The following is a 15,999-nucleotide window of genomic DNA, read 5'->3' as shown; positions in this document are numbered from 1 at the left end:
TAGGTCTGTTTTTCTTTTAAATTTTTTCACTTTCAACTGTTGGAACGTTACAGGCCTATGTTCAGTAAAAGGCATGCTTATGACAGCATCTTTAGTTTCATATGGTACTTGGTCTGAATATCAAACTAAGTACACTATTCTGTGTTTAATTTTAATCAAAACAGATTTTGAAAGGAAGTTCATCAATGAGTTCTCAACAATGAGAAGAATGGTATGTTCCGCATGTTATAGATGAGTATGTGTTTAACTCACTCCAGTTACTCCCCAGGGACTTCAATGAACAGTTTCACAACACAAGAAACCAGAATGCAGCAGTGATATGGGGTGCCAATGAAACAGGTTGAGTTTTCACATGGAAAGGACAGACATGGACTTTGCTCAGAATTCAGTGCTTTCCTGTCAGTGATGCTGACATCCGTGTGTTAAATGATAATCCGTGTGTTAAAACGATAATCAAAGTAATCAGCTCAAGCTGGACTCTCTTACTGTTGGTATTGTTTGGTAACTATTTGCTTCCCTTGAAGAAACAGGATAGGCTCAACCTGTAGATACTATCATGCAGAGGCAGGTGTCACAGCCACGTGAGTGAGATCACTCTGACGAACAATAGCCTTGAGTACAGGCATTAAGATTAACGGCTTAGTACAATCCCACAAAGTAAATATCTTACATTTACTCTCAGGGCGTTTTCGTAGGTGGAGTATGTGGAACTACGAGTGAAAGGGAACATTTAGGAGTGAAAATGAAAAGAGCGCTCTGAGAAACAAGTTACAGCCCATCTTTCACATCTATAGCTACGTGTGAACAGTGAAATCGTAATCCATGCAACTCGGTGACAATTTGAGGACTTTTTAGAATGAAAAACACAGACTAGATGTGGATAATACATAGCAGATGTGTTTTTACATAATGCTAGTACGTAGCTGTGGAGGATGTTCTCAGAGTGAGGGAATACACACATCCCAGTCATCTTTTTACAGTAGTTAAAAAGTCTTGAGGGCTTTTTTACCACTTTTTGCAGAACAAAAATTTTCCAGTGCAAATGTATTTCTTTTCTAAACGTAAATGCTTAGTCTCTCTGGAAATAGAAAGTTTATCTCTCCTGAGAGTTGCATTATCATCAGTTTAACACATTATGATACGCTTTTTTTACTGGAGTGATACCTTTAACATTTTTATGTCATTGTATTTTGTTTCTAGGAAAACAACTGACTTTTATGGTTTGGTAGGAGCATTGCCTCTTGTATAGAAAAAGATGCTGTTCAAAGTAAATCTATCAGAACACTCTTCACTTTCACAGATCAATTACCATGAACTATTTAAAATCAGAAAGTTGGCTGACTGCACTTTGTTGCTTCTGATTCTGCAAATGCTTTGGTGAAAGAACCCATACCAAATATATAGACGTTCAGTATTTTATATGTCCTACAAAGTAATAATTATGCCAATAGTATGCGTTTTAATTAATGCATTTCTTATGTCCACATTAGAACACTTTCACAAACTGCTATTCTTATGCACATTATAAATTTAGATTTATCTTACATGAATTTAGTAACAGCATGAAACAGACTGCACCAGTAGGGTGGTGTTACCATACTGCTTTCTGCTTAGGATTACACAGCCGTATGTGGCTGTAATATATCTTTCAATGGCTAAGGGGAAGAAGATTCTTGTACTTTTCCATCAAGATGGCAAGCTGGTTGAAACAATGGCTAAAACTTGAGCACATTGAAACAGAACTTCACATAAACTTTCAGAGATTCAGGCCCTCACACACTGTCATCACAATTACCCTCTCATGTCTATAACTCTCTATAATATAGTTTCAGGATGAGAATGGGGGAAAGAAAGATGACCACTTCAGGCAGATACACAAATTAGAAACAAATGACCTAAGCATTAATTTCTACATAAATTCATCTACTAGGAAAACTAGATTCCATTTTTTCATGGTGAAAGGTCATTTCTCCAATCTGTTTCCAATACTGGTCTCAGAAATAAATTCCTCCAGGCCAGCATATTCTCACAAAAGAGAAAGACTTTTTTTTCTTGGTTTATTACATCCGAGCAGCCATTCTTCTTTGGGAAAGCATTAAGAGAATACATTTTTGATCTCATGGATAGCTTCTTTTCATCCAGGCCCTGCCTTCAGCAGCTTTTAGTCAGCCCATCAGGATCAAAAACACACCTGGCCATCAATCCTGCTTAAGACCACTGAGAGTTTGGCAATTATGAAATTTTGTAAATATAAAATACTCACTTCCTTTTTAACTTTATGCTCCACAGCCTGTATTCGTTGTTCCATCTCTTCCTCCAGCTCACTGAGCTGAACTGCCGCTTTATCCTGAGCTCTAAAATTTGAAAGTGAATACTCTCTTAGGGGTTGCCCTCTGGCTTGATAGAAACGTGTGAAACACATCTGCCTACCTCAGCTGAAACAAATTAGACAGACAGACATGGCAACAGTTTAACATTGCCCAGACCTTGAATCTGGTATGGTTGGGAAACAAAAATCACAAATTAATTTGAAGGTACGGGCAAATTAGATTTTAAATAATAGCTGACAGCTGATGATTAGTATGAAATACATCACATCTGCATTTTGAAAATTAAGTTACAGAGATAAAAGGCCCCTCTGGTTATCCTATGAAGAGACTTCAAAAGGATAACTACAGCAACTTGCATGACCCACACAAACAAGATCTTTGTCGTGAGCTAATCTGTTTGGGTTTGGCAGTAACAATGTGAGATCGCAGATGCCGAGTAGTTACAATAGGTAAATACACCCCTTGAAGCTGAAGAAGCAAAAATATGGTTTCTAAAGTGAATATATAATGGACATGTATGCTAAAACTCAAAGTTACAGCCAAGGAAGAGCAGTCAAAATGTTTTAAGACATTAAACACAAGAATAGAGCCTGCAAAAATTTGGTCCAGGACTTATCCAAAATATGAACAGGGAATCATTTGCAAGCTGCTGTATGTGCTTATGCACATGTATGTGCATATAATATAAACTAAACTTTGACCTCCGTTTATGGAACTACTCAGCATAACATATTTTGGCATTAGCTCCCAGTAGTTTAACCCAACAAAGTGTGATAGAGAAAAAAGTAACTGCATAACTGAACCAGAAACACAACTCACTATACCTTTTTACAGCGATGGCCAAAGTTTCCATCTCTGTGCTTTGAAGTTTGATCTCTCGGATGAAGTTCTTAATGACATGTTCGTATGGCTGGATTAATCTTGGTTCCGCTATGTGTATGTTCTGATACAGAACACTGACCTGCTCTTGTCTGAAAGAGAAACACCATTTTAACGCACTAACTTGGAACAATGTTCTACAACAGGTTTGAAAAATGTATTACAAATGAAGATATTCCCCTTTTTGCATATTTTTAAAATTTAGCAAGTTAGATACGGACTTTGAACATTCAGCATATAATGTCTGAATTCCTGTAAATTATGTTTACCCCTCCTGCTTTTTTACTTTAAAATAGTTACTGTAGAAAAAACTTTTTAGCTTAAGTAAATTTTTTGTACTTCTGTTCATGGTGTATTGAAGAGCATGCCACTGGAATAACCCATAATGTATATCAAGTTTGTTGGTGGCTCTAATGTTAATCTTAATCTGTGAATAAGTTTACAACTTTAGGAGGCTGCATAAGAAATGAAAATGGGTATGAATGCCAACCACTTAAGTCAAAATGGATGTTTAAAGGGGTGAGAGGGAGGTGATCATACCTCCTTCAAGTAAAAATGTTTGATGTTCCCCCAGCTGTTGGACTCCTAGTATTTACATCTCCTGTATCAGTGTGTGGCGGAGGGAGAGCTGTAGGGGAAATGAGAATACGGCTCTTTGGTTTAAGACAAATTATTCTGCTCTAGACTACTGCACTCCTCATAAGGCCAGCCCTGTTTTATACTGCAAAAATTCATTGTTATAAGAAATTAATTCTGTATATGATTCTCATGTGAAAGATAAAATGTATCTTGTACAGAAGAAAGCAAAAAGTTTCTGTAGACCCTTTAGTTATTAAAACCCCTCCTGAAATTTATACTGCTTCTTAAAAGCTGGACCAATACAGGAATAGTATATTCTGATTTCCATTTGATCTGGACTCGTTTACATAGATTGTATACAGTTTTAATTGTCAAAGCAAAGAATCTTGACAAGATACAAAACCAAAGAATAGCATAAGCACCAAGACATTATTACACAGGTTACTACATAAAAAGCACTGATTTCTGGTAATACCACTAGTAACACCATGTAACCCTTTGCGTTACATGGTAGCTAGGTTCCAACATCTGGATTACCCTAAGGCAATCTACCAGAGAAAATCCTATAACAGAATTTAGCAGTCCCAAGGAAAATTCAAGCCGATTGCCACATCAACTATATGCCAGAACATGAACAGGTATTAAAGAACTTAAAAATTAAACAGAAAAAAAGGAAAAGGGAAGATCAGGTCTAGAAAGGTAGGGAAAGCAGGCCAGTAATGAGGAAATACAGCATATCAGTGGCAGAAATGCAAACAAAAATAATGTTTTGCAAGTTCTAGTGTAACACCATATCTAACATACCACGAATACATGATGTCTTTTTGTTGTTAAAGGAAAGCTTAAACTCTAATTTAATGATCCTTCTCGTTAGACAGCTAATATTTTCCTATCTTCTGTGGAGGTAGTGCTATTTAATACCTTCACCATACACATGATATCAACAATCTATATATTCTCTGCATTTTTTCCCCACTTGAAGCAATTCCACAGCTTAGATTATCAACATTGCAGCACACTGCTTCTTCTACGTGATTTCCACACTGAAGGTATAGCTTGTTTTATTGCAAAAGTACCATAATTGTGGCTACAGCTCAGATTCCCCTCTTAAACAACTGAAGTATTCCAGGACACTGTAAAATGTCCTTCCAGCTGAAATGCTGATATTCATTTCAATATACAGAAACATAACAGCAGCACAAAGAAATACAGATTTACTGATGCCAGGGGCATTTCTGTGTACATACATGTTTCTGTCTTGCAAAGGGTTTCCTTTACAAAGCCTAATGCTTTAGCTGTATTCAGTATTTCCAGAAGTTAAGTTAAACTTAATATAGTGCTCTGAATATCTTCCAATGCATGCACACAATTTCTTTTTCAAAATATATTTTAAACAGAGTAATGTCAAGGTTCACAAGTAGTCACAATAACACGCAGATTTAGCAGATCATCAGATGCTACAAACTATGTATAAATAATGTATCCTTAAAGAACTCCCCAAATGTACGTTTACTCAATAATTCACATTTAAAAAACTGTTAGGGACATTTTCCTTAGCAACAACTTTGCGCTAAAACAATGCTGACATTATCAGCACCATTGGAAATATTAAAACTAGGAAAAACCAAAAAATGAAAACAAAACTGTAGACTTAAAATCTGCCCTCCTTTCACTCTGTACTATTGCAACATACAGACAAATGCGAAATTTCTGCACTAAAGGGCTTACTGCACAACAGAGTTTTTAAATGGTTTTGATGATAGTGCATATCACAAAATAAGTCTGAGGTTTGGGTTCATCAGATCTCAATTAAATTTCAAGTGTACAGCAGATATGTAGCATTTAGACACCGGTTTCCAAGTACATGCAGCTGGACAAACAATAAGTTCAGTATCTCAAGGTGTTACCATTTACAGAATTCCTACCACACTTCCATTAACACTGGGTAGGCTTGAAGTTGGAGCCTGGCTGTACTTCAAACATTACTATATGTAGCCTCTCCGTAGCCTCTCTATTTGAAATTCCATTTATTTTTGATAGTTGGACTGAGAGCTGGTAATGTATGCCGCATTTCATAAATTCTTAGCACTTCAGCAGTTGTCCTTCAAAGCTGCAAATTGCTCACCAAAACAGCCAATAAACTATCCCAGAATAGTTTCAAATTTTAGATAGAAGTAGAGATTGTGCATATCCAGAATTAGCTGCTGAAGAATGTCACTTCTTCAAACAGTGTGAATATATATACACACAGTCCTTTAAATGAGTTGCATGTAAAATAGAAATGGCAGATGGACGGAGTTTATCACTCTTCCAAGGCAAAAAAAATCAGCACAATCTAGGTCAACATATATGAGTTTTAGAAATACTAAATACAAACACGAAATCTGTGTTCTGAAATTTTCTTTTTTCCTTTAAATTTCCTTTAAATTTCACCAACAAGATGCTTCCCAATAACCTTGTTTCCTAGAAGGCAAGCAAACAGTAAGAAATTTACTTGTTACTTGATGCTAACATAAAATATTCATTACTTGAGCAAATGTTTTCCTGATTCTTTTCCAAATCACAGGTCACTGAATTATGGCTGGATCTTTCAGGACCTGCATAACTTTTTTCACAAGATTATAGGGTTATGTTGGTACTCTATCTTTCTCACCCCATCTTGTGCAGGATTAATCAGCTGCTGTGTTTAAATCAAATGAAGCTACATCCATAAAACCACATGGTACTTCTAACTGTACTATACATCCTGTGTTCAAAAATAGCACACGCATAATGTTAATAGCAGAGGCCTCCTACCATGCAGATTATTAATGGAGTAGCAAAATTAAAGGTACAGTGTCTTATGCTGATGGGAGCAGAAAATCAATTACTCTGGCCTTTGCTTACTGTATTTTGTGCCAGGAGCAGAAGAGATTTGTAATGGAATACTGTAACGCATTTCTGCAGCTGCAAGAACGCCACAGCCACTCCCTCTTGCAGCTTCTTTTCAAAGTGTATGCAAATACACATACCAGAACCAAAGACAGAAATCAGTATCTCCGTGCTGCTGAGCCCCTGCCATACAGCTAAGTCTGCTTTAAGATGCACTAGTCAGAAGCACAAAATAGTTATTGTGAGAGTTTATTCTCCCTCTGTGATACAAAAACCTCTTTATTATTCCTCCTTAGCCCAGTGACCAGCTACCATCCAGATGGTTTCAAAATATCTCAGTGACCCACTTTTATGAAGCAGTACTTAGGCTTAAGAAGCAAAACAATACCCATACAACCACAACTGTGCAGGATCCTGGAAAGGGCCTGGAAGGCTTTTTTAGATTAAAATTGGCCACTGATATTCTCCGTGACACTCACCTGAGTGCTTCTATGGCAACTTTATGGGAGGTGTTAGTTAAAAACATGACTCAACAACTACTGCAGCAACAAAAAAACAGAGGAGAAATTAAAGTCATGCAACAAAATTGATGGGACTCTGCTTAATCACTTACGCCTTCAGCAAGAAGTAATATACTTTCATGAACTGGCAAGACTGCTATTGATTTAATCACTCCAAGTATCTGTGATGAATTAGCAGCAAGCACACTGCGATATTTTATAGATACATGGAATTTTAGAAAGATGTAGATATATACACTCTCTATCAACATGCAGTAAGTATTTGATGATTATGAGGGGAATTGTTCTGAATTGTCTCTTTCCGTATTTTCAATCACTCCTCTGTTTTCACATGCTTTGGTAAATATCAGTGACACCGCTGCAGCAGGACATATAAGTTGCAATGAATATTGCCCAGTTTGTTTGTTTGTCTCCAGTTCCCCTTGAATACATGCTATTTCTTTCTGCAGATTCATTAGTTATTCAAAATCATTTATGGAGGAAGATTTCACAAATGGATTTTGCCAAGCTGACTTCTGAACTCTGAATAGTCTATCCTTTTGCTGGACAAAAAGGCAACCAGAATGCTCTCACTTCAGTTGCAGCAAAACTCATCTGAAATGCTCAGGTTTGCCCTTTAAAACTGGTCTTCCTTGAAATCCCAAAATCACTTTTAAATGGATTTAACTGCACCCCTTTAAGTTCCACACTAAAACAACTGTAGACATTCACAAATACTAATGCATTTTTTGATATAAGACATGAAAGAAACTGTCCCTTTGGCCTGTCTGACGCTATGGTTACACTACCTACCATGCATGCACTACCTCTCTGCTGCTTCTACAAAGTACAGACACAAAACGCTTATACCCAAAAAAGTATAGTATTCTGGCCAAGTATTGCTCTGGCTTTACCTTGCCTCATCTCAAAGGTTTTATAACGTAAGCTGTCTGTAAAATTACTAATTAGTAAGTATAATTAGTCAATATGTGCACAACTTCACATAAGAGTTAACTTAAGCAAAGTTACTGTATTCACATGGTTTCAGAGAGTTCCTGAGCAAATTGCAGAAAGAAAATAAAACTGCCATGATGACAACGCAATTTGTAATATGATAGATTTTAAATACCACGGTAGAATACAGGAGGAGCAGAAGAGAGATGGAAAAAAAAAAAAAAAAAGAATTAAAACAACACTGGGATTAGATATATCAGATATTTAGATTATATTAAGTGGCATAATTTCATTTAACCCATAGAGCTATGCTAACTCATATCACATAGTATTATTTTGGTTTGCTGAATGTACAGTGAGCATTTGCCTAATGACCCACACTCTGAATGCAGCTCAGTGGGAGCTGACGGAATTTATCAAAGAATGATAAGTTTAGAGTGAGGGTGGTGAGGCACTGGAACAGGTTGTACAGAGAGGTTGTGGATGCCCCATCCCTGGAATTGTTCAAGGCGAGATTGGATGGGGCTCTGTGCAACTTGACCTAGTTGAAGATGTCCCTGCTCATTGCAGGGCGGGTTGGACTGATTTGTAGAGGTCCTTTCCAAACCGAACTATTCTATGATTCTATGATAAGAATAACTCTACAGTTGCTCAGTATCTTACATGTGTTCCCTATGTAGTTGCCAGAGAGAGGATACTATGTTACACGGGCCCCTTAGTCTGACCCCAAGGGCAGTATTTTCAGTACAGTTTTCCACCGAAGACGTACAAAAAGCAATAAGCTAGTGGAAAACCGGAGAAAAATCAAAGATGTGCCAGTGATGTTGTAATACCACCTTCCCTCATTTACATGGTAAAGATTCAGTGTTTCTTCCATCGCTATTTTGCATATGTTTACCTGGATCTGCTTTAGAAAGGTGGAGACTGACAAGGTGACCAGCATGATTTGAGGGCCTCCCTGTGCAGAGCACCCTGGGGAGCACAAAGCAGCAAAACAAGGTAAAATCTCTCTTGGACAGGAGCTGCGCGTGGGCTGTCAGGCTTAGCTGGATGAGGGTTGTATTGAGAGGTAAGATAACTAGACCAAAGTGTTACCCAGCAGGACTGTTTCTGTAGGTCCTTCTGTGTACATCCATATCTTTCTCAACACCATCCCTTGCCAATTACTGATCTGTGTCTACACTTCTATCTTCTTTCTTATCCATGTTCTTACTGCAGACTTCAGGTTCCCCAAACACTTTCTCTTTGTTTTCCTGACCCAGACATCTTTCAAGCACTGGAAAAATTAATTTCTCTTTTTGTAGGTGCAGGTAAAAGCAAAGATAATCACCACTACACTTAAACTTGTTTTCATGCTGCTAATATGCTCCCACTCCTAAGTTTTAGAACACTACTCTAATGGTTTCTTCCCAGTGTAGGTGAGCTTGTAAAATTACAGAGCTCTGTTCTGGTATGGACATGAAGGGATGAAGTACAAGGTGGTCTGCGCTGGGTGGTCAGAGCAAGAGAAAGATCAAGCATTCATTACACATCTCATGATTGTCCTTACACTGGAGACTAATAGCCTATGTGTGCCACTAAGAGACAGAGAAATACCTTTTTCTGAAAAGCAGACACATTGGACTTGCCATCATATCAGCTACCAGAAAACATCAACCAAATCCATTCCAAATGGGAAAGGATCTACTTTTGTCACAACTGAGTGCCTAACACTTTCTCCTAGATTAAGTGCCTTGAGGAAAAACAGATTAAACAAAACATTAACACTGTGTAAAATTCAAGGTATTTCTCAACCTGAAGCACTATGGGTTTTTTTAATACCACCTTTTCTTTTTCTGTATCTGCCCCTTCAGAAACAGGCTGCATTAAAAGAAGACAAACAAACCTGCAACCCCCAGATGAGAGAGCCTGGCCAATGGCTGATTCCCAGGGAAGGGATGTTTAATGTTTCCAAGGAATAAATACTGTTCTCTTCCTAAAGACAGGGGTGTGATTTGGAGCCAGTGGAGCAGGAGTGGAAAAGACTGTGGGACAGGGAGGGAAAGATGAAGTCTGTGGAAAAGGAGAACACTCCAAAGGATATGGTTATGACAAATGATTGTGTGACATGAAAATAGCAGGAAAACAAGTGCTACAGTGATTAAGTTACTTGGCACAGATGCTGTTCTGATTAAAGCAAAAAACCAGAAAAGCAGTAAAACCTAAGGTAGCTCAGAAAGTCTTCTAGCTCACAGAAAGGCATCCATCACATTTCCAGCAGAGCACATTTGTCGAAACCCTGTCATGAGACATATTAAAAGATAAGACATCATTCTTACAGCAGACATCCCCTCTCCAGCGCTGTGACAAAGGGGGACCCAGCATTTGTTTTTCCTCAGGATTTGCCTTTATCCTCTCTGGGGAACACACCTCAACTTCCAAGGAAATCTCTCCAGTGCTGATATTATGGCTCATCATCTCTTGGAAGTAAACACAAATTGCCGACAAGAGTTGATGCTGTGCTCTGTATTGACTTTGGCAAAAAAACTATCCTGGCTCATGAAGGCAAGAGCATGACAGGTTTTGGATGTTTTCTTATGCAGCAGAGCACCTTTCATTTGCTGCAGCACAGCAGTATATCCCACAAGCATCACCTGTCTTCACAGTTTAAGTAGTTCATCTTAAAAACAGCACTCTTTTCTCATTTTATCACGTCCCCCAGATCCACATTTTCTATACAGCTTCAGATGACACGATTGAGGGCAAACAGTTATCATAATCAAATTAGAAGACTTTGGAATTGTACGATGCATAAAATCTCACAGTGTGGTAGCCCTGATATCAGAGTCCGATGAACAGTCAGCTTGGCCCAAAGTACAAGGCACACAAGTAAAACAGACCCCAAGACTAAAATGCAAACCAGTGAAGTATGAGGACTCTGAGAAGAATTTAACTCAAAACAGGCATACAAACTTTCTTCTCCAGATTCATCCACCCATTCATGCTCGAATTAATTTAGTTCATTTCCTAATCAGATTATCCAGTTTGCCAAATATCTCACAAAAATTGCCTGGTAGGGCTTAAAGGGATTCAATTTATCCCAGAGTGATTCCACAATACACAAGTATGCACACAGCACACGCAGTCCCAAGCCTTTGTTCTTTCTGATTGAAGGTCTTTGACATTAAAATTTCAAACTCTGTTTTCTGTGAAGTTTTTTGCCTGCAATTTAGAGACACAAATAACTGTTGCAGCATTTGTAAGTACAGGTTTTCTCTTGAAGTGCCAGTGGATGTTGGATCATTCTTTGTTCCAGCCAAGGAATGGAAAAGCATTGCCATTAGGAGACTTTCCCACATGCTTAAAGGACCACAAGCGTATTAGGAGTGTGAAGGGAACCTTTCAGTCTTACCACTGAAACCCAAGCAGATCTGAGGTTGGCCACATATTAATAAAGAACACAACACCTAGTAACACAGTCAAGGGCTAAACCCTTCCAGTGGAGGCAGTGCACTGGAGGACTCACTGCCTGGAGCACCAAATAGGTAAGTTTCTTAACCTTGTCTACTCCTGTACCATTGCAAATACTTCTTAGAGGAACAAACCAATGAACATGCCTGAGTTCTCAATAAACAGATCTCCTGTGGCTCACAGAGGCATACCCCAGTTGGCAATCCAATACATATAAACCAAAGGCATTGCAATCCTTTGCGTTTAATTACTCATTATACCCAACTGAATATAACACCACAGAAGGGTAGCTGCATTTCAAATTAAACGAATGCCAAAAAAAAACCCTCAACCCTCTACGCAACTCCACTAAAATCTGACTTCACACATTATATTAGGCTATCAGCCTGAAAGGACTTTCCACTTTTTTTTGTGCTAGAGGCACAACTGCCCACTGAACACGCGTAAAGACTATGGCAAAAACCACTTTGACTCACAATGACCACCTTACCAAGAAATCTAACTGAATTTAGTCCCAAAAATCTGTTCAGGTGGGGAGGGAAGGAACAAGGCTGAAAAGAAACCCTTTGATGTTACTCTTTTTGTTTAACTGCAACACATACAACCACAGCTCCAGTACGTACAGACTTGGATGCTTTAAAGTATAAGCTAACAGAACTGTGCAAATGATACACCAAACTACAAAGAGGCAGGATCCATCCCATAATAAAACTATCTTTTTTTAAAATTAACTAAATTCAAAATACACTTATTGTAGCATATGCTTATTTTAGTACCTGGAATGAGGAAGTACCTGGCAGTAAACAGTCTCGCATCTAATGGCGGCTGCTACTACACTGAGGAGTGGGTCAGGATATTGATCTGTGTACTGGGTTTCACACCTTACTATGGAGGCTTATTTATGGCTTTTAAAAGCTCAGTCACAGAAAGAGAGGCTGAACCATATGTTTTGATATCAGTGAAAAATTTCCCCTTGATTTCCATGGGCACTTAATCAAGCTTAGGAATTCTAGAGACCACAGGTGTTTACTACATAATTTTCTCCTGACTTCAGCCCTGTTTTTTTCTCACTACTTCCATCTGCTATACCTTGTTTCTGTCTCTATAAACCACAATAGCATCAAAGCACATGTGCCAGGGTTTTGCTAGACTGGGGCCAGAAGGCACAGCATTTTGAGGGTACTGAACCCCAAAATGATTGAGATAAAAAACACACATTCCAGATAAAAAATAGGGACAACTAGCTCCACTCATCTGGGTTTGAGGAGTTTCTTCTTTGCAATTACTTTTCCAATGGTTTTCAACGCCAATGTTACAGCAAACATATGAAGAGTAATAAACCACAATGTGAGGACACCAACTATTTTATAGTATTTAAGATGCAGGTATGTTCCAAGCTAGGTCTGTTTTTCAAAGCACTGCCTTTCCCTAAAAAAAACCTGAACTGATAAACAACTAAAAAAAATCATTTAAATAAAAAGATAAATAACTTTTTTGAAGTACCAGCTTGTACTTTACATGGTTTTGTTATATTCTGTTACTTAAAAACTCTCCTATGACTAGACTCCTCAATCAATTTCAATATATTCATGACTTACACCAGCGGTCCTAATGATTTTAGTGGGACTACTCATGCGAAAAAAAACTTACACATACATTTCAACAAAAAATGATGCGGGCCACAAATGGAAAAAAGCTGAGCTGTAACACAGATCTGCTTCTAGCTCTTCAGGACAGAAAAGAGAGAGAACAAGAAAACAAAGGGCACTGTTCTTCAGCTGACGTTGACACACACCTAATAAATACAACTGACTGCAAAGGATGTTCAAAGCTATTTATAAAGCTGAACAAGAATAGGAAGCATTTACATCAAATTACTGCCCACCTGATACACATGTATTTAACTATCAAAATTTAGTTCTGTTTGCAATTTAGATGTACAAGAATCATAACACAAATGACATTGTGTCATGATGAATTTAACAAAACTAAAGGATGTGTCTGCACAGCCAAGCCAACAAAAGCTATTCCTCTTCCTTCCTACTATCCTCTTAGACGAACAACTGGACTATATTCAACCTGCTGCTGCAAACATAGTAACAAAGATACTGAGATATGCTTATTACCAAAAGTAGATAGATGTTTTCACAAGCCACCACTGTTCACGAGTCAGATTTTTTCTATCTCCTGTTGAGTTTCTGTCTGGCTTTAGGTTGAGTTACAAATTGCTTCTGTAAATTTTCCAATGGCCTTTTTGTTGTTGTTGTTGTTGTCTTTCTGCAGAAAGCAAGTATGTAGCAAGGAAGGCATCAGGAACTAGGTAAGACCTGTATGATGTTACTGATCCGCCTGAAATGGAGCGGTCCAGTAAGACTAACCAATGTTATTTACCCTTCCAGTCCAAAAATAAAAGAACAATCAACTCCAGTTGCGCACATGAGTAGCAGGTTAAGTAACTGAAAATTTCTCTGAAGAAATTTTTCATTTCACAATCCAAATGCATTTTTAAAAGCGGCTAGAACCATGTTATTGGGATAGATAAGAATTTAAGGTGCACTACATGGAGACTGGAATGCTAAAAATTTGCCAATTATTTGATACATGCTCTTGTAAAACAACAAGCTGTACATTCGATTCGATTGTTACAAAAGTTACACAGAAACTAACCTGCCTTTTACTAGCTTCTGTGTACCTCACAGCCAGGACCCACTGCAACTTGACACAGTCTCTGCAGATATATTAACGTATGCATTTTTTTTTAACTGCCTCTTAACCAGCTGCCAAGCCCTTCAACTCAGATTGCTTGTTTTCCATCTTAAATTATGATTTTAAAATGAAGCAGAATCACTCTGTACTTTTTATGGCCACCGTTTTCCTATTAATTTTGAGCACATCGGGTTCCGGGCAGATTACTGCGAATCACCAAAATGTGCCTCTGTAAACGGGAACCAGCTCGGTACTGACAGAGCCGTGGTAATCGGGTTTGTTCCCAAACTAAGATACCATCAGTCATCTTCACTTCACTGGCATCGAGGGCAAAGGCTCCCACGGACTTCAGTGAGCTCCTCAGCCCAAGAGCCGTACTTACGAGCACCATTAACCTGGAGGCAGAGGTGGTGTTGGTCTGCCTTTACTAGGAGGACAGGGGTGCAAGAAAAAGATGCTGGCGGCTGGTCGGGGGATAGCGGGGGGACAAAGTTTCATTTGAGGGGCTGGCAGCACTTCGCATCCCCTGCGTTTCACCGGCCTGATTTTCCCCCGTGGCTCCCCGGCAGAGCAGCGGAGAGGAAGCAAGAAAGCGGCTGCACGCTGGAAAAACAGAGCTGGAAACCCTCAAAACCGAGAAGAAGAAGTGGTGAGGGCTCTATACACCTGCGAGTACCGCGGGCTGCACTCTCCCCGGCAGGGTATTGCATCAGCACCGGCGCAAGCCGCTGCTAGGACGGCCGTTCCCCCTCCAGAGGGCGGCAGGAGCAAGGTTTGCCCACGCCAGGCTCCCCGCGGGCAGGCTCAGCCCCGGCACCCCGGTGGCCGCAGCCCCACTCCCACCGGGGCGGCCGCTCCCCCCGCCGCCTCCGCCCCGGGGTCCGGAGTGGGGGGGGGGGGGGGGGGGAGTGGGGGGAGTGCGGGCGGCGGCGCCGGCGGGCCCGGGCCTTACCTGGGGATGTACCTGGCCTCGTCCCCGAGCCGCACCTCGAAGTCCCTCCAGGGCTGCTCCAGCCCCGCGGCGCCGGCCGCCGCCTCCCCCTCGCCCTCCGGCTCGCCGCCGCTGGGCCGCCGCCGGGTGGCGCCGCGGAAGCCGCGGGCGAACTCGGGGAAGGTGATGGCCCCGTCGCGGTCGCTGTCGAGGCGCTGGAAGATGGCCTCGGCCTCGGCCGGCCGCACCCGCAGCTCGGCGCAGAGCGCCGCGAAGTCCTCCCGCTCGATGCGGCCCGAGCCGCTGGCGTCGCAGGCCAGGAAGAGGGCGCGCAGGCGGGACAGCTCGTCCCCCGCCGCCTCGGGATCCATCGGCCGGCGCCGCGGCCGGGGGCGCGGATACTCTACCCGCCGACGGGACGGGACGGGACGGGACGGGACGGGACGGAGCGAGCGGCGGCGTCCCGACCTGGCGGCACAACTTTGCCGTCGGCGGGGCGGGACGGGCCCTGCTCCACCCCGGCGCCCCGCGGGGCCGGGCGCGGCCGGGAGGCGGGGGGCGGGCCGCAGGTGGCGGCTGTCGGCCGTGGCAGGCGCCCGGCCGTGCCGTGCCGTGCCGGCCCAGGGCAGCCGGTGCCCCCGGGCGAAGGCGGGGCCGGTTCCGCGCCGGCGGCCGGCGGGTGCCGGCCCCCTCTGCCCCCGCCAGGCTCCCGCCCGCAGCCGGAGGAGGACAGGCAGGGTGTTTCCCCTGCGCACCTCTCCGCCCCGCACGTCGCTAACGGCACAGGTAACTGTCTGCG

The 15,999-nt window shown here is 41.3% G+C and overlaps 1 protein-coding gene across 2 annotated transcripts in view; it reads right to left on the bottom strand.

The window, feature by feature from the left end:
• RASEF (RAS and EF-hand domain containing) overlaps window positions 1–15,721 on the bottom strand; it is a 33,115-nt gene extending 17,394 nt beyond the window's left edge. Inside the window, exons 1-3 of one of the 2 annotated variants that reach the window (XM_052778580.1) lie at window positions 15,222–15,721; window positions 3,155–3,301; window positions 2,264–2,354 (exon numbers count right to left, since the gene is read on the bottom strand). In XM_052778580.1, the coding sequence (XP_052634540.1) occupies window positions 2,264–2,354; window positions 3,155–3,301; window positions 15,222–15,571 (588 nt within the window). In that variant the 5' untranslated portion in view covers window positions 15,572–15,721. The remainder of the gene's footprint in view (window positions 1–2,263; window positions 2,355–3,154; window positions 3,302–15,221) is intronic. The other variant, XM_052778581.1, reaches the window with a different exon arrangement.
• Between the last annotated feature and the right edge of the window lie 278 nt (window positions 15,722–15,999).

Source organism: Harpia harpyja, chromosome Z (assembly GCF_026419915.1).
Source record: "Harpia harpyja isolate bHarHar1 chromosome Z, bHarHar1 primary haplotype, whole genome shotgun sequence".
Classification (NCBI taxonomy): Eukaryota; Metazoa; Chordata; class Aves; order Accipitriformes; family Accipitridae; genus Harpia; species Harpia harpyja.
The sequence above is the reverse complement of the archived record's forward strand: the minus strand, read 5'-3'. Positions and strand labels throughout refer to the sequence as shown.